The 23,530-nt window shown below is 56.4% G+C and overlaps 3 protein-coding genes across 13 annotated transcripts in view; 1 reads left to right on the top strand and 2 right to left on the bottom strand.

Annotated features, from left to right (window-relative positions):
• The window catches only part of LOC127032759 (HLA class II histocompatibility antigen, DR alpha chain-like), a 414,007-nt gene that overhangs the window by 9,669 nt on the left and 380,808 nt on the right, over nucleotides 1–23,530 (bottom strand). The gene's annotated exons all lie outside the window — the stretch shown is intronic.
• LOC127032762 (DLA class II histocompatibility antigen, DR-1 beta chain-like) overlaps nucleotides 1–23,530 on the top strand; it is a 287,605-nt gene that overhangs the window by 4,298 nt on the left and 259,777 nt on the right. For 6 of the 9 annotated variants that reach the window (XM_050920333.1, XM_050920326.1, XM_050920319.1 and 3 more), the window contains exon 4: nucleotides 623–733. In XM_050920333.1, the coding sequence (XP_050776290.1) occupies nucleotides 623–733 (111 nt within the window). Of the gene's footprint in view, nucleotides 1–622; nucleotides 734–1,293; nucleotides 1,318–1,685; nucleotides 4,638–23,530 lie in introns of those variants that run through there. The other 3 variants (XM_050920335.1, XM_050920320.1, XM_050920331.1) reach the window with 2 other exon arrangements.
• The window catches only part of LOC127032760 (HLA class II histocompatibility antigen, DR alpha chain-like), a 172,300-nt gene that overhangs the window by 9,669 nt on the left and 139,101 nt on the right, over nucleotides 1–23,530 (bottom strand). The window lies entirely within an intron of this gene.

The raw sequence follows: 23,530 nt of genomic DNA, 5'->3' as shown, positions 1-23,530 counted from the left end.
AACCTTCCCTGTTACCTTACCCAGGGAAAAAGGACCTCCTTAACCTGGGGCTAATATATCTGTCTTCGATCACTCTCCTGTAGCCATCTGGCCTGACCCTGTCACAAGACGAATCCGTTACTTCTGCCCTGGGCCCCGCACCCCCCTAGGGACGGCTCTGGCTAGACCAGTTCATGTTGACAACGGGCTGGGATAGGCCTGAGCAGAGCTCTGACTATCACAAACCAGGAGGAGCCCTGATGTGGGGCAGGTTGTCCCAAAGCTGATTCTGCAGGCCCTGGCCCCTGGCTCTGCCCCGGCTGGCGCCAGTCACTGGCGCTGACAGGAGCCTGGCCCGGAGGCCCCTGGCTCTGCCCTGTCCGGCGCCGGTCACTGGCGCAGATGGGAGCCTGGCCCGGAGGCCCCTGGCTCTGCCCCGGCTGGTGCCGGTCACTGGCATGGACGGGAGCCTGGCCCGGAGGCCCCTGGCTCTGCCCCGGCTGGTGCCGGTCACTGGCATGGACGGGAGCCTGGCCCGGAGGCCCCTGGCTCTGCCCCGGCTGGTGCCAGTCACTGGCGCAGATGGGAGCCCGGCCTGGAGGCCCCTGGCTCTGACCCGGCCCGTTCCATGTCCCTGTTTCAGAGGCGCAGTCTGACTCCGCCAGGAGCAAGATGCTGACGGGGGTCGGGGGCTTCGTGCTGGGGCTGATCTTCCTGGCGCCCGGACTCCTCATCTACCTGAAGAATAAGAAAGGTGAATGGCTCCGGGTGGGGGCGGGGCACCAGGGGGTCTGTGGGGGGATGTGGGGCTAGGGGGGCTCAGGGGAATCTGGCCTTGTCTGCAGGCCCCCCCACCCCCAGCAGGGACTGCTCAGAGTCTGGCAGGGGCCTCCCAGCTTCTCCTCTCCTGGGGCCAGGCTGGGTCAGACCCTCCCCACTCCTAGGGCAGGGACAGAGCAAGGGCCCTGGGGAGATCTCAGTGTGGGGCACCAGGGCCGGGCTGGGAGCTCCCGCTCTCCCCTCACCCGGCCGAGCCCCCGGGGTGGGACAGACCCCGACCCCTCACAGTGCAGGGAGCTGCCCCTGCCCCGGGGCTCAGAGCGTTTCCGTCCCCTCCTCCCCTGGGCAGGGATCCTGGGTCAAGGATTTACAGTAATAACGGGGGAGGGAGGGTAACCCAAGGCCTGGGGGCCGGAGTGGGGCTGGGTTCCTAGTGGTGGGCGTTCCATGCCGTGGAGCAGAGGCTGGAGCTCTGACCCCCAGGAACCGGCTCCCTCGCCCAGGGCTCTGACCATGTTTCTCTTTGTTTTTCAGGGCGCCCTGTTCCCCAACCTGCAGGTAATTTCAATCCCCCTCCCCCATTAAGCCCACCTCCCCCTACACTGACCACAGGCTGCCTGGGGCACCCGTGGGGCGGCTGCTTCTTCCCCTCGGCCCATGACACCCACCCAGCTCAGCCCCTGGGCAGCTGGGCAATGGGGCGCTGGCCCCACGGAGGAGGAGTCTGCGGCTCCCTTGGTCCCCATTCACGCCAATCCCTGAGGTGCTCCCGGGGGCAGAGGGTCCTGGGTCCTGCCGAGCATCGCCCAGCCCTGTGGCTGCCGGGCAGAGTCACTGGGGGCACCTTGGGGCCTGGCAGAGAAAATCCCCTGTCCGTCCCGCTAGCCCCCCGGCCAGGGGCTGATTTCTCTCCCCTCTCCCTGCAGGGCTCCTGAGTTAGATCCTGGGCGTCGGATCCCCCGGCCGGCAGGAGTTTCCGTCCCTCTCTCCCAGCACCTCGCCCAGCCCGGAGAATGCAGAACCTGGGTCCGGTCCCTTCCTGTCCCCGTCTGCTCCCCGCACTCTGCCCGGCTCCAGCCCGCGCTGCCCCCCCCGGGGACCCGTCCCTGCCCCTCAGTCCCTGCAGGGCCCTGGGGCGACCCTGTCACGCTGTCTGGAGAGGCTCCCACCTGCCGACCTCATCTAGTAACAGCCTAACGAGACTGTTAGGAGCTGGGGCACAAACCTGAAACTGGCTGAGTTCTACACTTAGATCTCACCAAGGTATCAGGTGTGAACTCTGCAGGCCCTGTAACAACCGAGTCCTGGAGTCACAGTCCCCTGGGGTTCTCTGCTCTGTCTGGCCACCCCAGCCAGCCTGCCCTTGTGATCGATTGATCGTCCCTTCCACCCCAAATCACAGCGACATTCGGGTCACTCCCTGTCCCACAGGACCAGTCGCTCACCCCAGGGCACTTTTGCCTTTGAACTGATCTCACTCCACAGACAACGCTTGTAGCCAGTCCTGTAATAACCTTAGTAAAGATTCATTAACTACGACAAAGCGCTGAGAGTGCTTTACAAAGTTAAAGCAGGTCCCACACACAGCGGGGAGTTACATTCCCGGGTTTCAAAAGGAAATAGAAGCTCCAGTAAGAAGCAAGCGCTGCGTGTCCTTTGGGGCCAGCCCAGGCACAGCCAGGGGATCTGGCGCTTATGCCTGGCCATTCCTGCCCCTTCAGAGCCCAAGCCACAGACCGATATGGATTGCTCCTCGAAGGGGAATGTTATTCCCTTCCTCCCTGAGTTTAAGCTGGTGGGACAAGCGCTTCTCTGTGCCTCCTCTTCACGGGGAGGGAACCATCAGCGAAGTCCTGTGTCCTCTGATGTCCCCCAATGGCCCATTTGAGGCTTAGGGCCTTCTGTTGGTGGGTGGGAGATAACCTCCCCCCCACACACACACACACTAGTATTTCACACTTGGCAATGCGTCTCTCCTGCCTGGCTTTACTGTTTCGTTTCACTATCGCCTTATCACGTGGGGTACAGCTGCGGCAATTTACCAGCATTTCACAACGTCCTGATCACCTTTGCTCAGTCTAATCCCAGTTTTAACAATGCGAACACGCAGCTGAGCCCGGCCGGTTTCCAGCCAGGGATCTGTCAGTGATAACCTAGGGCCTTGGCATGAGCTGGTATCTGGTCTGACAGTGTCCAAGACCTTCCCCTGCATTCCCCCTTTCCCTGCCCCAGCCCAGCCCCACGTTCCCTTTCACTGACCCTGCTGGGGGTGGGAGGATGCACAAGCCAGCAGCCCTGGGGGAGGGAACTCCCCAGACACACCCTGATCTGAGCTGTCCATTTAGCAGCTGGGCGGAGAGTCAACAGGTCTCGGGGTCTGTCTCCATGGGGCTCGCTGCCTGGAGCTTCCAGGGGGGCTGCAGGCCCAGATGTCCAGCCTAAGAAGGCAGGGAAGCCACGAGGCTCACCCTGGAGGGAGGGTGAGACCCCCGAGGGTCTGGCTCACTGATGGGTCCTCCTAGAGCCTGTTCCAAAGCCAGGCCCACCCAACCCCGTGTACCTGGGACACCGGTTCCCCCTGGCTCACGCTCAGCAGAGACAGCAATTCACAGGGGAAAAGCATCATCAGCGAGAGAAACAACCTGATATAACCTGCCCTGCCCAGCAGGAATCGCCCAGCTCCTACGTGGGGCGTGGGATGGGCCCGAGTTCTTCCCACCCCTCCAACCAGGATTGGGCCCATCTGTCGCTGGATCAAAGCAAGGCCCTGAGTCTGTTTAACCTCATCTCTCTGGCCCCAGTTTGTTCTGCGGCCCTCACCCCTCCTCTAGCCCAGCCCTGTCAGCCTGGGACCCACCCGGGTGGGGGGACATCTCTGAACCGGTCCCAGTCCCAGGCACTGCGGTGATCACCCCCCCGCTGCTGTTAGTGCCTGGGGAGCTGGGGTGACCCCCCCACAGAGCAGATCAATCCCTGGCCTGCAGTGATCCATAAACCCTGCATGGACGTAACCCAGCGTGGGCCCCACAGCCGTTGCCCGGGGTGGGGATACCTGTCACCGCTCCCCCATGGAGGCATCATGGACCCAGGCTGGCCGACTGGTGTCCTGGGGGAATCTGTGGCTCATGGCCTGGCCAGGCACCAGCTGGGAGAGCTGCGTTCCCTGTAGCATGGATAATCCCCGCACCATTCGCTGGGGCACCAGGCTCCATTAGTCCCCTGGCCTGAGCCCCTGTCACTGGCTGGGGGCCGGCGAGGGGTCAGCACAGACAGGGCGACGGCTCCAGGACAGACAGGGCTGTGGTTTGCGCAGGGTCCAGCCCCAGGTCAGACGTTCATTGTCCATTGTCCCCTAGTTCGCTCCGGGAAGCAGTGTCTTGCTCAGATCTGCCCCAGGGGTCGGGGGTGTCTCATGTTTCATGGTGTCGCAGCAGCGCAGCCTGTCAGAGGCGGCTGTGAAACCCACAACCAGTGTGTCACAGTCAGGGCTCCCCAGAGCTGGGTCAGTGCTCAGGGCTGCCCCCTGTTCCCAGCCAGCCCGTGGGCCCCATTAGACTAGACGCCCTTGTGATGTCTGCACAGTGAACAGGAGGGCAGGGGAGGACTTTAGGTGAGGGACAGGACCTGAGCCTGTAACCTGAGCCAGGCAGGGGGCAGGGGAGTGGGCTCCTGGGGCCGGGAAGCTACACAAAAGGAAGGGGCCGGCTGGAGGAGGGGCAGTTCAGTTTCAGTTTTGGGCTGGTGGTTGGAATTCAGGGTATCCTAGCTGGGATCCAAGCACCCTGAACCCCCAGAAGGACTTGATGGAGGGGTCCTGACTGTGCCTGCAAGCTCTGCTGTAACCTGCATTCCTGTTGTCCAATAAACCTTCTGTTTTACTGGCTGGCCGAGAGTCACTGTGGGTCCCAGGAAGAGGGGTGCAGGGCCGGACTCCCCCACACTCCATGACACCCTTGTCTGCTGCCCCGGCTCACACAGGCCCGTGACAGGGCGGGTGGGTACCACAGCGAGGAACAATCTCCGGCAATCCCCTGCCAGCAGCCGATGGCCGGTACCTGCTCCCTTGGCTGGGGATGGGCCCAGTCTCAGTCCCTCCACTGTTGCAGGCTCTGGTTTCATGCAGCCCCTCCCGCCTCCATGGCCAAGATCCCCCCTCTGCCAGCCCCCCCTCCCCCCGCCCGGCTCCCCCTTCCCAGGCAGGGCTGGGGTCTGGATGTCACACAGCCCCCACCTGACACGGGTCACGGGCTCTGCCCAGGTCTGACTAACATACAAACACCCTCTAGCCACGCTGGGGACACGCCCAGCCCACCCCACACTGGAGCTACCGGCAGCTGGAAGGGAGCTGGGAACCCCCCAGCCCAAACGGCAGGACCAGGAACTGCAAGAGCCCCAGTGAGGGGTCAATGCTGCCTGGAGCCGGGTATCTGAGGCAGGGCCAGTGCAAGGAAGTTTTGCGCCCTAGGTGAAACTTCCACCTTGCGCCCCCCGCCCCCACGGCAGCTCCCCACCCCCTGGCCCGAGGAGCCCTGCAGTACCTCCTCACCCCAGCTCACCTCTGCTCCGCGTCCTCCCCGAGTACGCTGTCCTGCTCTAATTCTCCTCCCAGGCTTACTGGGCCAAACAGCTGATTGGCGCTGCAAGCCTGGGAGGCGAGAGAAGTGAAGCAGCGACTGCGCAGTGGAAACCCCGGGCTGCTGGCGGTGCGCTGACCCAGGGGACCCCCTAGGCTGGAGGCTGCTGGCGGCAGTGCACTGACCCAGGGGATCACCTGGGGTGCCAGTGGTGGCACGCTGACCAGGGGAACCCCTAGGCTGGAGGCTGCCGGCGGTGGCATGCTGACCGGGGGAGCCCCTGGGCTGCCCACTGCCGCTGCCACCATCAGCTCAGACTCCCTCTCTGTCCCAGCAGCAGCGGCCGCTCAACCATTTAAAAAAAATTGGGGGACGCTGCTTTTTGGCGCCCCAGGCAACCTCCTAGTCCACCTAAATGGTTGCACCAGCCCTGATCTGAGGCCAAGGCCCCTGCCAATGCCCGTTAGTGAGGTCAGCCGTGATCAGGAACAGGCCCCTTCCCAGCCTGGCCAGGATCTCACCCGTCCTAGGCACGGAGCAGGTGTCAGACACGGGGATCACACGAGCTCTCTGCAACCCACCCAGGCTCTGATCTCCCCAAACTTCTCAGGTACCCGCACAGCGGGGGCTGCCCGTGGACCGTCGGATCCCCCCCCTCACTCCAGCCCAGCAGTGATTTCCCCTGCCAGGCTCCAGGCTGTCTCCCGGTAACCCTGGGGGGTGGGCTTGTTACTGGGGCCTGGGCTCCCGGCTCCAGCTGGTGGCAGCCAGCGAGGGGCATCCTGGCTCTCCGGAAAACACCTGCTCGTAACCCAGCCACACGCACTGATCTCTGCTCGCCCGGGCAGGCTGGGGAGTCTGGGGAGGGGCTGGCTGGTGGGTCTCACCCACATGCTCAGGGTCTAACTGATAGATAGATTTGGGGTCAGGAAGGAATTTTCCCGCAGTTCAGATGGCAGAGACCCTGGTGGTGGTGGTGGGGGGGGGAAGTGGGGTGTTTTGCCTTCCCCTGCAGCCTGGGACACGGGTCACAGCAGGTTTAAACTAGGGTCAATGATGGGGTCTCTGTAACTTTAAGTCTTTAACCCACGGTTTGAGGGCGTCAGTGACTCAGCCAGAGCTCAGGGTCTGTGACAGGAGCGGGTGGGTGAGGTTCTGTGGCCTGCGATCTGCAGGGATCAGACTAGATTATCTTGATGGTCTCTTGAGGCCTTAAAGTCTATGAGTCTATGAGCAAGAGGCCTGGGAATCAGGATGTTACCTGCACAAAATTCTCTCTCACTAACACACTCTAGGGGCTCCCACCCTCACCCGGTCCTAGGGCTCAGGTGTAACCCTCTGAATTTAGGCACCCACCCACCCCTGCCCTGCTGTGGGCTCAGGCATAACCTTACACTCTGCCGGTGTGCAGGGGCTTTCACCAGTGGAAAAGCCTCGCACAGTAATAGCCTGATCCTCTATTTGTTCCCAATCCCCACAAGCAGACGCACACGCTGCACACACAGTGCTCACCTCTCCCAATAAGACACGTGAACTTTCCCTGCTGGCCAGTCAGGATCAGGTCCACGTGGGGAGCTCCAGTCTCTGTGTGGTGATCTTGGGGGCCGCATCCTGGAGTTGGTTCCAAAGAACTTCCAATTTTGACCCTAGTTTATAGAGTGAAACTTGAGTTCTGCTTAGCTGCACCTTAACTAGCCATTTTACTAAAATGTTACTAACCAACCCTAACATAGTGTAGTGTAATTCTCTAACCAATCCTACCCCACCACCTTCACTGATTTACACCCAGAAAAATTAATTATACAGTGACAGAAACAATCAAAGAACCAGACAAATCACACAGACAAACAATAGGGAAGAGGGGACAATAATGGTAGAACAATAAAAACATGAGGATTTCAGAACCACAGCTATTGATAAGTGGTCTCATGTCAGACAGACACCATCAAACTAAGGCCATGGCTACACTGGAGAGTTGCAGCGCTGGTGGTGGGTTTACAGCGCTGCAACTTACTCTGTGTCCGCATCTGCAAGGCACATCCAGCGCTGCAACTCCCTGGCTGCAGCGTTGCAGCGCTGGCTGTACACCTGCTCTGCCTGGGGTATAAGGATTGCAGTGCTGGTGATGCAGCACTGCTCCGCAAGTGTGGCCACCAAAAGCGCTGTAATTAGCCTCCAGAGTATTAGGAGGTATCCCAGAATGCCTGCTCACAACAAACCGGAAGAGTGGCTGGGCTCCACAGAGCTGCTTATCTAAAAAACAAACACAGCTCCTGTTTGCTGAGCAGAGGCAGGCAGGGGGATTGCTTTGGAATTTCACAGCTGTTTGCTTGAGGAGAGAAGCCACAGGGCGGAGGGGGTGGAGGGAGTCCGTGTTGGAGCTCGCAGTGCATAATTTGCATTTAGTGAATAAGAGAGGGGTGGGGGAAGGGCTCCAAACTTTTAAATTGATTGCAGGTTGGTGCTGTGTATGTTCCAGTCCTTAGAACTTGCAAGGCAGGGAGCTGACAGCTCCAAAAATCCACTCTCTCTCTCTCCCCCATGCTCCACCTCAGCCCCCTCTTTTGAAAAGCAGGTTGCAGTCACTTGAACGCTGGGATAGCTGCCCACAATACACCACTCCCAACAGCGCTGCAAATGCTGCCACACTGCAGCGCTGGCAGCTGTCAGTGCGGCCACACGTCAGCGCTTTCCCTACACAGCTGTACCTCCCAGCGCTGTAGAGCTGTAAGTGTAGCCACAGCCTAAGTTTTCTTTAGCTGTCTTAAGATCTGTTTCTGTATCTGGTGATAGTGGGGGCCATTAGGATGAGGTCTCCTTCCTAACAGCCGAATATGACACCGTTTTAATGTAAGTTAGATGGAATGTGAGGATGTGACTTCCTGCTTCTCCACTCATGGCTGCTGCTTGGCTGCTCTTTCAGTCTGGCTGGAGACGAAGGCCGTAGGCTTTAGGCCTGACAATATGGCTGCAGACAAAGGCCTGACCCTTACAGTCCACTCCTTAATGACACTTTTACCAAAGCTGTCGTTGCTATTCCAGGAGTCCAATGCTGAGACCTGCCAAGCTTGGGTTTCCCTCCTGGGTAGAATTAACAAGGGCCTTATTTGACTTTGCATGGCAGCTTCCTGTAGTCTTCGGACCGTTCTCTTCGCCCAGCCAAAGCTATTACGCTTGCTAATAAAGCCAGTTAGATTCCAATGATCACCACAATGAGGTGAACCATGATATTTAGCACACCCGTTGCAGAAGGTAACAACCCCAGTAGTGTCTTGCACCAGGAGCGATGTCCTGCATCTGCAACAGTTTTTACTCTGAGCGATTTCTGCATGATCACGTTGTACTTCAATACGTATTTGTTCTCCTGTCTGTGCAATACGCAGTTAATGCGAATGTAACACGGGATGGTGTGGCATTATCTGATTGTAATGTGAACGCACAGATCATTGCTGCAACCACTGTTCTACATTTGCAACAAATCTTGTACAATATAGGCTAAGACAGACGTCTATGAAAAGGTCGTGATTGGCTGGTGATGACGATGCTCTCTGGGTGCATGTATCGCTTTTGTATTTGCAGTTATGAATATTGGCTCTGTACCTGATTTCAAACGTTTGAATCCTGGGGCAACACCCACAAAGTATTTAGCCAGCAAGTCTTGGCGGGACGATTCAAGTTGATTAGCAGAACTTGACTGACAATGGGCCTTGGAAGATGCCAAACCACATCTGATGATCCTTCCTATGAACGTTCAAACTAGCACGTGGCCAGTGGCATCTACCTGTAAAGAACTGAGTCACGCATGGACAGGTGATGTGCCCATGTGATGGCTTATGTGACTCGAAACCACCTTGTTACTGTGATTTTGCACAGAGAGAACAAAGGATTTCTCTGCCCTGGGCAGAAACTATATAAGGCCTTAAGAACGTCTCCATTTTGGCTTCAGTCCTGGTTCCGATCTTTGGAGGAACTTTGCTACAAACTGAAGCTTTAAACAAAGGCCTGAATGACCCATCCCAGCTGGGGCTGTTCCAGAGACTTGACACAAGCTAGCAGTTTATTCCATCAAGCCTGAAACAAGCCTGAACCAAGGACTTTGCAATTGTTGTATGTATTTGATTCCTTCAACCAATTTTACTTTTTCTTTCTTTCTTTCTTTCCTTCTGGATAAACCTTTATATTTTAGATTCTAAAGGATTGGCTACAGAGTGATTTTTGGGTAAGATCTAAGTTATATATTGACCTGGGATGTGGCTGGTCCTTTGGAATCAGAAGAACCTTTTACTGGGGCCACTGGTTTTCATAACCACTCATCCCCACAAGGAGCGGTGCTGGTGGTGATACAGGGAAACAGGAGTGTCTGAGGGAATTGCTTGTGTGACTTCTTGTTAGCCAGTGGGGTGAGACCGAAGTTCTCTTTTGGGCTGGTTTGGGATACCTTGTAAGCAAAGGATCCCCAGCCTCGTGGGCTGTGACTGCGGGTTTTTCAGCAATTTGCCCTGAATTGGTGCTCTCAGCAGTGTCTCACCAAGGCCCCCCTTGTTACAGATGGATTAACAATTTGCTTATCATGGTTATATTCATGCCTAAGGTTACAGGCGTTACATTGTGATACAATTGTGGTTTAAACTTCAAGTAGTTTACAGTCCATACAGGTACATAGTATTCAAAATCACAACGTTTAATCTTTGTAATGTTACAAAAACATCTATTGAGTAAATAAGTCATAAAATACAATTCCTCATCCTCTACTTCTACCATTAGACCATGACCCCTAACCCAAACACATCCCCTTCCTGCATATACAACAGCTGACTTTTGTTCAGTGAGTATCTCAAACATGCATCTTTGGGTTCCTTTGTCTTTAACACAGAAACATTCATCTCGTTCTTGTACATTTTGATCCTAACACACATCCCAGATTTCCGTGGGCTCCCCACTGAAACGTGTCAATCGTTTTCTGTTGTTGGTTTTCTTTATATGCCCAGGAATGATGATCAGATTCAGTGGAACACAGAACCAGATTTTTTCGTTAGCTGGATTCCCACAGGTACCCCTGGATCTATATCAGTAGCTAGGCTGGGGTGTACGGTTACTACATGTGCTTGTAGAACCATTTGATCTTTATTTAGGGTAAAATGTACAGATTTCCGCCACACCATTAGTTGTTTCTCCCCTTGTGCAACATGTTCTCACAACTTTTTTATTTCCAAAGGCAGATTTCCTGGCCTGCCTTCCCAGAGTATTTGAATGACCAGTTGCTGACTCAGTTCCTGGGCCTGTGCACAGGCTAATGCTAGAGACACATTTTCTTGTATTGATTCCATAGTCCCTGCTAACAGTAACGAATCCTTTTCCCCTCGTTGTTGCCAGACTGGCCGTATGTTAGAAAACAATTGTTGCCCCATTCCTAACTTTGACAAGGATGCACTGATGGGCTTTCCCGATTCTTGTGTTTCAGCTGTAACATAATTTAGTGTGTTTGCCAATACCTCGATGTTCGGGTCTGGCTACACTTACAGCTGTATAGTGCTACCGTGGCAGCGCTCCTACAGCAGCGCCTTAAAGTGCGAGTGTGGTCGCAGGACCAGCGCCGGGAGAGAGCTCTCCCAGGGATGAGCTCCCAGCGCTGGGATGCTGTTTACACTGGCGCTTTGCAGCTCTGTAACTTGCTGCGCTCAGGGGGGTGTTTTTTCACACCCCTGAGCAAGAAAGTTGCAGCGCTGTAAAGCGCCAGTGTAGCCAAGGCCTTAGTAGCATCCAGTGCTCCACCTCCTAATCCAGTTCCACCCAAAACACTCCTTCGGGTTCTCTTCCTTATGGACTTTTCAATACACCATTATTTTAACCATGCTGCCCACCCCGAGGGAGAGTTTGTACATTCGGGGAGCATTGAGGTACGATCTTGGACACATTTACCCCCATCACGTCCAGCTCAGTTTGCTTTTGAGATGCTATTGGTGATATAATAATTTGTTCCCTATGATCCAAGTTTACCACATATGGTCCATTTAATGGGTGTTGTCTTGAGTTTCGCATATCAGGATCCATGGCAATTATTTTAAACTGTACTTTTACCCAGATGTTTTGCAATACACATTCACCTAGTTGGGCAGGGATATTATGAAAATTAGTCAGACACTGATATTGTAATTGAACTTTAGGTGGTTTTTAGTACATTCACTGCCCTGAGTTTCTTTAATCCATCCTGGGGGTCCCAGTTCCTCTGTATCCCGGATATCCCCCTGCCAAGGTGTGTTGGGGCAGTTTCCTGATGTTTGCAATTGCTGCCCTGAGGGAATAGTCAGTGTGCTCAGCCTTGAGTCCTAGATTTGAAGCAGGTGAGGCTCATTAAACCCCAATAACATCCTACTGTCAATGTCCCTCATTGTGGGGTGTCTGCGAAGAGTTGTGGTGATTGCAACAAACCTGTGGCCCGGGAGTTTCTTACAGTCCTTCCCGTGGCGTTGCCTCTGCCAGCCGGCCAGCAGGGACGTGCGTAAGGAGGGAGTATCATAACCTAGTCCCAGATTTGGACCTTAGCGTCCAAAATATGGGGGTTAGCATGAAAACCTCCAAGCTTAGTTACCAGCTTGGACCTGGTAAAGCTGCCACCACCCAAAAAATTAGAGTGTTTTGGGGCACTCTGGTCCCCCCAAAAACCTTCCCTGGGGACCCCAAGACCCAAATCCCTTGAGTCTCACAACAAAGGGAAATAATCCTTTTTCCCTTCCCCCCTCCAGGTGTTCCTGGAGAGATACACAGAAGCAAACTCCGTGAATCTAAATAGAGGGACTCCACCCTCCCCGTTCCCAGCCTTGGAAAACAGAAGTACCGAGAGTTAATCTCTCTCCCCCCCTCACCCAGAGGGAATGCAAAGTCAGGCTAGTAAATCTAACACACACAGATTTCCCCCTGACTTCTTCCTCCCACCAATTCCCTGGTGAGTTGCAGACTCAATTCTCTGGAGTTCCCCACTAAAGAAAAACTCCAACAGGTCTTAAAAAGAAAGCTTTATATAAAAAGAAAGAAAAGTACATAAAAATGGTCTCTCTGTATTAAGGTGACACATACAGGGTCAATTGCTTAAAAGAAATATGAAGAAACAGCCTTATTCAAAAAGAATACAATTTAAAGCACTCCAGCAACTATACCTATGTAAATACAAAAGAAAATATATAAATCACTATCTGATCTTTGTACTCACAACTTGGAAAAGACGGTTACTCACCTTTGTAACTGTTGTTCTTCGAGATGTGTTGCTCACATCCATTCCAGTTAGGTGTGCGCGCCGCGCGTGCACGTTCGTCGGAAACTTTTTACCCTAGCAACTCCAGTGGGCCGGCAGGTCGCCCCTGGAGTGGCGCCGCCATGGCACCCGATATATACCCCTGCCGGCCCACCCGCTCCTCAGTTCCTTCTTACCGGCTACTCCGACAGTGGGGAAGGAGGGCGGGTGTGGAATGGATGTGAGCAACACATCTCGAAGAACAACAGTTACAACGGTGAGTAACCGTCTTTTCTTCTTCGAGTGATTGCTCACATCCATTCCAGGTAGGTGATTCCCAAGCCATACCTAGGCGGTGGGGTCGGAGTGAGAAGTCGCGGCATGGAGCACTGCAGATCCGAAGGCCGCGTCCTCTCTTGACTGCTGGACCAGGGCGTAGTGGGAAGCAAAGGTGTGGACCGATGACCTGGTCGCTGCCCGACAGATTTCCTGGATGGGCACACGGGCGAGGAAAGCCAGCGACGACGCCTGCGCCCTGGTAGAATGTGCAGTCACACGGCCCGTAGGGACGTGGGCCAGCTCATAGCAGGTCCTGATACAGGACGTTACCCATGAGGATAACCTCTGCGAGGAGATAGGAAGCCCCTTCATGCGGTCCGCTACTGCCACGAAAAGCTGGGGGGATTTGCAGAACGGTTTGGTCCTCTCCACATAGAATGCGAGAGCCCTACGGACATCAAGCGAGTGGAGCTGTTGCTCCCTGCCTGAAGAGTGAGGTTTCGGGAAAAAAACCGGGAGGAATATCTCTTGGTTGATGTGGAAGGCTGAGACCACCTTGGGGAGAAAGGCAGGGTGTGGCCTCAGCTGCACCTTATCTTTATGGAAGACTGTATACGGGGGGTCTACCACGAGAGCCCGGAGTTCCGACACCCGTCTAGCTGAGGTGATAGCTACTAGAAAGGCAGTCTTCCAAGAGAGATAGAGCAGGGAGCAAGTAGCTAACGGCTCGAAGGGGGGCCCCATGAGCCGAGACAACACCAGGTTAAGATCCCAGGTTGGAGCAGGGAGTCGGACGTTAGGGTACAAACGTTCCAGCTCCTTCAGGAATCTAGTCACCGTCGGGTAAGAAAAAACGGAGCGGCCATCCCCACCCGGGTGAAAGGTGGAGATAGCTGCCAGGTGGACCCGCAAAGACGATATCGCCAGGCCCTGTTGTTTGAGGGACCAAATATAGTCTAAAATATTGGCCACCGAAACTTCCATAGGGCGGAGACCTTTCTCCACGCACCAACAGGAGAAACGCTTCCACTTGGCCGAGTATGTCGCTCTAGTGGAAGGCTTCCTGCTGCCCAAGAGTACCTCCCGTACCGGGGTGGAGCAGCGCAACTCAGAACTTGTCAGCCACGCAGGAACCACGCCGCTAGGTGCAGCGACTGCAGGTCCGGGTGACAGAGAGTCCCGTGCTCCTGGGTGATCAGGTCCGGGTGAAGGGGCAGGGGAACTGGGTCGGCTATGGCAAGGTCCAGCAACATGGGGTACCAATGCTGACTGGGCCACGCCGGGGCTATCATGATCACGCGAGCCCTGTCCCTGCGCACCTTCAGAAGGACCCTGTGGACCAGCGGGAACGGGGGAAACGCGTAGTACAAGTGGGTCGTCCACGGAATAAGGAAGGCATCCGCTATAGACCCGGGCTCCCTGCCCTGAAAAGAGCAGAACGCCTGGCATTTCCTGTTCCCCCCGGACGCGAAGAGGTCCACACGGGGATAACCCCACCTCTGGAAGATTGAGAGGGCGACGTCCGGGCGAAGGGACCACTCGTGCGATAGGAAGGATCTGCTCAGGCGGTCCGCCAGCGTGTTCCGTACTCCGGGGAGGAAGGAAGCCGTGAGGTGAATGGAGTGGGCTACACAAAAGTCCCAGAGTCGCATCGCCTCATGACATAGGGGAGAGGATCTGGTGCCGCCCTGCTTGTTGATATAGTACATGGTCGTCGTGTTGTCGGTAAATACCGCGACACAACGACCCCGAAGCTGGTGACAGAACGTTTGACAAGCAAGGCGGACCGCTCTCAACTCCCGCATGTTGATGTGCAGCTTCACCTCCTGTGGGACCACAGGCCCTGTGTTCTCAGGGATCCCTGGTGGGCCCCCCAGCCGAGATCTGAGGCATCCGTCGTTAGGGACACCGAGGGCTGGGGTGGGTGGAAAGGGAGCCCCGCACACACTACGGACTGGTCCAGCCACCAGCTGAGAGAATCTAACACCCCCCGGGGGATTGTGATCAGCATGTCTAGTGGTTGCCTTGCCGGCCGGTAATGTGCGATGAGCCACAACTGGAGGGGCCTCATGCGGAGCCGAGCGTAACCGGTCACAAATGTGCATGCTGCCATGTGGCCTAACAGGGTTAGACATGTCCGTATTGATGTTAAGGGGGCTGCCCGCAAGCGCTGAACAATCGCCGACAACGCCTGGAACCTTGGCAACGGCAGAAGAGCCCTGGCCACGGTGGAGTCCAGGACGGCCCCGATGAACTCCACCCTCTGCGTGGGGAGCAGGGTGGACTTGTCTACGTTGATCATGAGGCCCAAGGTAGCAAACAGGCCGGTGATCCTGCGGACGTGGCTGCAAACCTGTAGCTCCGACGTGCCCCGAATTAACCAATCGTCTAGGTAAGGGAACACGTGGATACGACTGCGCCGAAGATGCGCCACAACGACGGCCATGCATTTTGTGAATACCCTCGGAGCCGTAGAAAGGCCAAATGGGAGGACTGCAAATTGGTAGTGAAGGCGGCCCACCACGAATCGAAGGAAACGTCTGTGGTGTGGCCAAATGGCAATGTGAAAATAAGCGTCCTGCATGTTGAGGGCGGCGTACCAGTCTCGCGGATCCAGGGATGGGATAATGGTCCCCAGGGATACCATGCGGAACTTCAACTTCACTAGGTACTTGTTGAGCTCTCGCAGGTTGAGGATAGGCCTGAGGCCTCCCTTGGCCTTGGGGATCAGAAAGTAGCGGGAATAAAACCCCTTGCCTTTCTCGTTCTCCGGAACCGCCTCTATAGCTCCTTTGCTGAGGAGCGTCTGTACCTCCTGTTGAAGGAATTGCTCGTGAGAGGGGTCCCTGAAGAGGGACAAGGAAGGGGGGCGGGAAGGAGGAAATGATATAAACTGCAGGCGGTATCCCGTCTGCATCGTACGCAAGACCCAGCGGTCCGATGTTATTTGGGTCCACGCCGGGAGGAAAAACGAAAGGCGGTTGGAAAACAGGGGGGAAGGATCCGTGGGGAAAACTGTTACTGCGCCCTCAGGCGCACCTTCAAAACGAAGGCTTGGGCCCAGGCGGGGGCTTAGAGGAGCTTTGATTCTGCCCCCCCTGGTTCCCCGAATGTCTACGCCTTCCATTCCTGCCACGGCGCCTGTTAAGGTCCTGCCGTTGGCGGAACTGGGGGTATGGCCTGCGCTGCTGTTGCTGCTGTGGCCGGAAGGGTCTGCGCTGCGTTCCCGGCGTGTGCATCCCGAGGGAGCGCATAATGACCCGATTGTCTTTAAGACTTTTGAGTCTGGGGTCTGTCTTTTCTGAAAACAGGCCCTGGCCTTCGAACGGGAGGTCCTGGATGGTATGTTGGAGCTCCGGTGGAAGGCCAGAGACCTGAAGCCAGGAGATACGGCGCATCGTTACCCCCGAGGCGAGGGTGCGGGCAGCCGAGTCTGCAGCGTCCAAAGAGGCCTGCAACGAGGTTCGTGCAACCTTCTTGCCCTCGTCCAGAATGGTCGCAAATTCTTGGCGGGCCTCCTGTGGCAGCAGCTCTTTGAATTTGTCCGCTGCCACCCATGAGTTAAAAGCATATCTGCTGAGAAGGGCTTGTTGATTTGAAACCCTGAGCTGAAGGGCCCCAGCCGAGTAGACTTTGCGGCTGAGGAGGTCCATACGCCTGGCCTCCTTGGATTTGGGGGCTGGAGCTTCCTGTCCATGGCGCTCCCTCTCGTTTACCGACTGCACCATCAGGGAACACGGTGTCGGGTGGACGTGGAGGTACTCGTAGCCCTTGGAGGGGGCCATGTACTTCCTCTCGACGCCCCTCGCCGTAGGGGGGATGGAGGCCGGTGACTGCCAGATTGTATTGGCGTTGGCCTGGATCGTCCTAATGAAGGGTAGGGTGACCCTGGTGGGAGCATCAGATGAGAGGATGGTGACGATGGGGTCCTCGATCTCAAAGACCTCCTCGGCTTGCAAGCTCAGATTCTGTGCTACTCGCCTAAGGAAGTCTTGGTGTGCCCTGAGATCTAGCGGAGGAGGGCTACTGGAGGAAGTGCCAGCCACCGCTTCGTCAGGGGAGGAGGATGAGGAGACCCCTGGCAAGAAAGTGTCCAGTGGGGGGTCTCCCTCAGCCCTCGCCTCTGTCTCAGGAGCAAGACCAGGGTCTTGCTGCTTCGATCCTTCCTCTCCATCAGGGGAGGGAGGGGGGCGAGACAACGAAGCCTCTGGCACCCTGTGCTCCGCCGTTGCAGGCCTAGCAGGAAGCTGTTGGGGGCCCTGGGCTTGATGGTATGCCCAGGGTGTCCAAAACCCCCACTGCTGCGGACCCTGGTCCTGTTGCGGAGGGTCCTGAAATAATGCCGCCTGCCTGTCGGTGCCCAGCGCATACACGCTGTCAGCTTGAGACGACACTGACGGCTGCCTAGAAGGCCACGGCGGGGCTGACCCTGGCTGGTAAGGGTCTGTGCGGTTCGGCACCGAAGATCTTCTCGGTGCCGGGGATCGGTACCGGGACTCATAGCGGCGCCGGGATCGGGACCAGGTTCTGTCTCGGTGCTGGGATCTGGATCGGTACCAGCCGCTGCTTCGGTGCCGGGATCGGGACCGGGACCTGCCACCGACATGGTGCCGGGAGGTCGACTGGGACTGGGACCTGCCACCAGCTCGGTGCCGGGAGGTCGACCAGCGCGGTGAGTGACGGCGAGACTGGCTCCTCGAGTCACGGTGCCGGTATCGATGGCTGGAGTCAGACCACGACCGTCTGGAGGTCGATCGGTGCCGCGAGTGCGACCGGTACCGCCGAGGGGAGCGGTGCCGGGACTGCGAGCGGCGGCGGGATCTCGAGCGACCGTGGCGTCGGGACCTCGATCGCGAGCGCGAGTCCCAAGACGGTGCCGACATCATGGGCTTGCCCCTAGATGCTACCCGCACCGGAGGTACCGGGGGTGGCGGCTGAGTAGACTCAGTCAGGGCGATAAGGTCCCGTGCCGAGGCGAAGGTCTCCGGAGTGGATGGGACCAATAGCTCAACTCCAGATCTTATGGGGGAGCTTGGCGGTACCGGACTCGACGGACCCACCGGGCCCGGAGTCGACGGTGCCGGCAGCGCTGCGGCCGATGTCGGTGCCAGGCGCTCCATTCGGGTCTGCCTGGCTGGAGTAGCAGACGTTGGTCTCGCTTCTGCACCCGGTGCCGGGGAAGGTCGGTGCCGGGGAGTCTTTCCGGTGCCGGTGCGATCCGGTGCCGGCGTCGAGATCACGGCCTGTGAAGCTGCCGGGTCAAGTGCCGCCTCCATTAGGAGAGTCCTGAGTCTCTGGTCTCTCTCCTTCTTTGTCCTGGGCTTAAAAGCCTTGCAAATGCGGCACTTGTCCGACCTGTGCGATTCCCCCAGGCACTTTAGACACGCGTCGTGGGGGTCGCTGGTTGGCATAGGCTTTTTACAGGCCGCACACTGCTTAAAGCCCGGCGAACCAGGCATGAGCCCGGTGCCGGGTGCCGGGAAGGGCTACAGCCCAGACCGGCGAACAACTATATACAAATACTATTTACACTACAACTAATTAACTAACTATACTTAACGACTAACTAACAACTGTAATAATAACGGTAGTTAACAAGGAGAGCTAGGGACGTGGAGGACAGCTATGCCGCGCTCCACAGTTCCAACGACCGACACGGCGGTAAGAAGGAACTGAGGAGCGGGTGGGCCGGCAGGGGTATATATCGAGCGCCATGGCGGCGCCACTCTAGGGGGCGACCTGCCGGCCCACTGGAGTTGCTAGGGTAAAAAGTTTCCGACGAACGTGCACGCGCGGCGCGCACACCTACCTGGAATGGATGTGAGCAATCACTCGAAGAAGAAACAGAAGATTAGAAAGCAGGAAATAGAAATCACTCCTCATAGCCGAGAGAGCATACAGGCAGACAGAAGACCCAAGAACAAAGGACCCACACACAAAACTCCCTCCACCCAGATCTGAAAAAGTCTGGTTTCCTGATTGGTCCTCTGGTCAGGTGTTTCAGGAACTTCTTTCTAGGTGTAAGAGACATTAACCCTTAGCTATCTGTTTGTGACAGGGAGACACCCACTAGGGGGCAGCACGGGCTAGAACGCGGGGTGGGGGTGGCTGGGAGCCAGGACTGTGTGCATGGGGGTAAATCCCCCTTCTCTGGGGCTCTGTTCCCAGCTGTAACGTGGGGGGACCCAATCCCACCTTTGTCCTGTCGTCAGGATCCTGCAGGCAGAGCGTGTGAGTCTGGGCAGAGCCTTTATGCTAAACCTGGACAGTCACGTGCTGTCCCTGTGGGTTCCCACTCGTGGGTCGCTCGCGCTCCACGCGCCTGGGACCAGGGGTTTCTACCCAGCAGCGTCCACTGCTCTGCCCGTGCAGTCGCTCGCCTGGTGCGACGACTAAACCAGTGACCCCCTTGGCCATTGCTGAGTAACGGGCTCCCGGCTGTCTCCAGGCAGAGGGTGTGGAGCAGGATGGTGTGTTGGCAACACTGCTCTGTGGGGTGGTGCAGCACTGGAACAGATGGACCCCTCTGTGTGTGCCACACGTTTCCCCTGGGTGGGAAAGGGGGAGTGACCCCACCCTGTCCTCCTGGGGATTAGGCTCCTGACCCTTTAGCCTCACCATGGCCCACACCTGCTTGCGACTGCCTGCACAGATGTGGTCAGCGGTGCTCGACTTCACCTGTGGACCTGCAAGCGTGGCTGGCCGCGGTCGGTATCACCAGCAGGCAGGCCTTGGACTGAGTGGTCACGGGGCCAAGACACGTCCTTTTGGCCCTAGACTGGTGGCTGGATCCCAAGTCAGGGCTGCAGGGAGCTCCCTTCGCGACCCTGTTGCTCACCCTGGTCGCAGATGTGTTGGATCTGGGCTGGGGAGCCCACTTGGGTGAGCTCAACACTAAGGGCCGATGGTTGTAACACGACCTGGCCCTTTATATCAACGTCCGGGAGCTCAGAGTGGTTCCCCTGCCCTGCCCGGTGTTCTTGCCCCAGTGGAAGGGCCGGGGGATGCAGGGCTTGATGGACAATACAGCCGCAGTGTGTTACATTAACAGGCAGGTGGGGCCAAGGCTTCGGCCCGGTGCTGGGAGGTGCTCAGCCATTCGCCTGGTACCTGCCCCCCTGCTTGGCACCAGGAACATCCTGGCGGATCCCCTCAGCAGAGCCCTGTTGTCTCCCCTCGAGGGTTCACTCCATCCGGAGGTATCAGCCTCATTTCCCGCAGGTGGGGGGCTCTCCAGGTGGACTTGTTCACATCCCAGCAGAACAGGAAGTGCCCTGGGTTCTGGTCTGTGCAGGTCAGGGACAAGGGCTCCGTGTCAGACGCCTTCCTGATCCCGTGCTCAGGGACGCTGACGTTCGCCTTCCCGCCGGTGCTGCTGCTCCACAGGGGCCTGCTAAGGGTGAAGCGGGACAAAGCGAATGTCACCCCATAGCCCCGGCGTGGCCTCGCCAGCACTGGTCTGTCAGCGGCCAGCCCCTACAGCTGCCTCTTCAGCTGGACTGGCTGTCCCAGAGCTCCGGGAACCTGCTGCACCGAACCTGGCACTGCTGCCTGACAGCCTGGCTGCTGCGTGGCTAAGTCTGGACGAACAGGTGTCTCTCCGCTGGTGTCCAGTGTTGTCCCACAAACTTACACAGGATCGTTTTAGGGGTTAAGACAAAGATGCCACATTTATTATTAATCCGTAACTATTAGCAAATACCTTAATGCTTATACACATACACTCACACACACACACACCCCAAAATGTTCTGCAGCTGCTGGATAGTTACCAGTTCTGATTGCAGTTTGAGTTCGCAGCTTGGGATCGGAGCTCGTGGCAGCTAACTGGCCAGGAAAGCTGAGCACGAGGAGGAGCCGGGTCTCTGTCGGGCGCGCACCGATGCTCCTTGACGTTGGTAGCAGAACGTTACCCAAAGTCTCTCATCTCACCCTTCCCTTTTTATAGGAGTTTAGTTTGGATTCAAAGTTCCTAGGTCTCGCTGTGTCATGCCGCCTCTGGGTTTGCTTGATCACCAGTCAATTGCAGGCGTGACTGTTAGCCTGGGACCTGGCTTTGATCTTCCTTCTGTTGTTTCTTTTTAGGGTGGATGCTTCTTGCTTGAGTTAGGGCTGTTGTCTAGTTCTTCAGCCGTTGGTATTTGAACTTTATCTCATCAGGACGGGCTGGTGCTGGAGGTTGATTCTATCACCCATGCATACCTCATTTACACATCTCAACTAGACTAATAAAATTACAGTATGGCTTGCAAAAATGGGGGCTGCTGCACAAGCCTTCTACATGTAACCCTTCTGCCCCTCTAAGTTGGCAGCAACAAGGGCCGGGTTCAGTATCCAGAGGTTCCGTTTCAATAACCCAATGCCAAACCAGCTCGAGCCCCCACCCAGTGACCTGGGAAAATCTTACACACACCCCTAGGCGCCTCAAAGAGGCAATGCTTCCCCTCTCGCAAGCACAGAGTCTCGGTGTAGCAGAAAAGATTTAATACATGAGATAAACAACAAACACTAAATTGGGAAAAACACCTCTACTAGAGTTCATAGACCAAACCGTGAGCAAAGACCCACCCCAGGAAATTGGGCTGTGTCCTCTTTCCTGGGCTCTTGAGTCCAGCAACCCCCAAATCACCCACAGTCCCAAAAGTCTCTGTCCTGGGTCAGTGCAGCCCAAAGTTCGAGAGTCTATCTGCAGGTCTCCCCCCCCAGCCTGGTAGAAAGGGGCACCTTACGTGATCCGGGGCCAACTGCCCTGCCTCTCCGTGGATTCTGCTCCCGCCTTCTCCACGAACTGCTCCGCTTTACCAGCCGCTCCACTCTGCTCCTCCAGCCGTTCTCAGAAACTGCTCCGCTCCGCCAGCTGCTCTGCTCCACCAGCTGTCCTGTGAGCTGCTCCAGTTGTCCCTGCAAACTGCTCAGCTCCGCGGGCCGCTCACAGCTACTCCGCTCTGCCAGTCGCTCCGCTGCCACCAGCTGTCCCGTGATCCGCTCCAGCCGTCCACACAAACTGCTCCACTCCGCCAGCAGCTCTGTTCCACAGTATAGCTTTGGGCTCCCCACTAGTTAGCACAGTACTCAGTGCTCTCAGCTCAGTGATTTTAGCTCTTTAGTGATTTTCAGCTCTTAGTGATTCCAGCTCATAGTAGGGGAGCCCCAGTGCTAGTGCACCATTAGCCCAAAGTGAGTTCAGCTCAGTAACCTGTAATTAAATTCTTAAGGGAATAAAAAAACAACTCTGACATTCCACAGTGGAGAGAGGAGGGGGTGGAACTGGTGCTTCTGGCTCCACAAGGAGACTGCACCACCAGGCACAAATACCTGTCCCCAGCCTCTCTCAGTTCTCTGGGTTTTGGAACCCATGTCCCATGTCTAGCCAGTACCACCCAACTGAGGGTGAGTAATTTGTCACCAAGCAGTCCCACAGCTTGGCAGTCTGGGATAGGGTGGGCGTGCCTATGCAAATACATTCTCTCACATTCTTTCCACCAGATGTCAGGGTAGAGCTTATCCTGACTCTGCTTACATCCAAAATGGAGTCAGCATTTTAAAATGGGTTTTAAGTTACAATATTGCACAGAAGTTACAATGTTACAATGTAGGCAAAATGGCAAGTGTAATGAAATGGTGAACAGAAGTTACAATGGTACAGTGACTAACTAAAAACAATTTCATTCACATTGGTTCTACACCAGCTGGTCCTGCCGGGCAGCAGAAAACCCTCCACCAGCTCTGCCTACGTGGGGAAGGGGAAGCAGTTCGCATGCTGGGCCTCGGATTGACACATTCAGGTTGAAGAGGCCCCATTGCAGGACGTTCGGGGCTATTTGCTGCACCTTAAACTCCAGGGCCGGTTGCTCTCTTCGGTCAAGGTCCACCTGGCGGCCATTTCAGCATTCCACCCTCCATTTCACAGCAAGTCGGTCTTCGTCCGTCTCATGACGGCGCAGTTCCTGAAAGGTCTGGAACACCTTTACCTGCACGTCCGGGAGCTGGTCCCGCCATGGGATCTGAATCTGGTGCTGTTGAGGCTCATGGGTCCCCCTGTCAAACATTTGGCTTCCTGCTCCCTCCTGCTTCTCTCCTGGAAGGTCTCCTTGGTCGCTATAACCTCAGCCCACAGGGTGTCCCAGCCGGGTGCTCACGTCAGAGCCACCTTATACGGTCTTCTATATTGACACGGTCCAGCTGTGTCTGCACCCGCCTTTCTGCCCAAGGTCGTCTCCCTGTTCCATACTGGTCAAGACATTTACTTACAGGTCCTCTGTCCGAAGCCTCATGTGATGGAGGAGGAACGCAGGCAGCATCCCTGGATGTCAGACGGCAGCTGGCCTCCTGCATGGATAGAACAAAGCCATTCTGTAAGTCAACGCCATTGTTTGTTGCTGTTGCAGACAGGATAAAGGGTTGCGCAGTGTCTACCCAGAGAGTCTCGTCCTGGATCACGGTCTCCATCCCCTCCTGTTACGAGCTAGCACAGGTCCCCCCACTGGCGATCATGACGGCTCACTCAGCTAGGGCACAGGGGCCTATCCAAGAAACCTGTCGGGCTGCTACCTGGTCACCCATCCTCATGATCACTTTGCACTAAGCACTGACCCAGCGAGCTCGAGGTGACGCCGGTTTCGGCAGAGCAATTCTCCAATCGGTAAGACTGAACTCCGAGCCCACCTCCGTGGAGTCTGCTTGTGCGTCC

This window comes from Gopherus flavomarginatus, chromosome 12 (genome assembly GCF_025201925.1).
Source record: "Gopherus flavomarginatus isolate rGopFla2 chromosome 12, rGopFla2.mat.asm, whole genome shotgun sequence".
NCBI classification, from domain to species: Eukaryota; Metazoa; Chordata; order Testudines; family Testudinidae; genus Gopherus; species Gopherus flavomarginatus.
The sequence above is the reverse complement of the archived record's forward strand: the minus strand, read 5'-3'. Positions and strand labels throughout refer to the sequence as shown.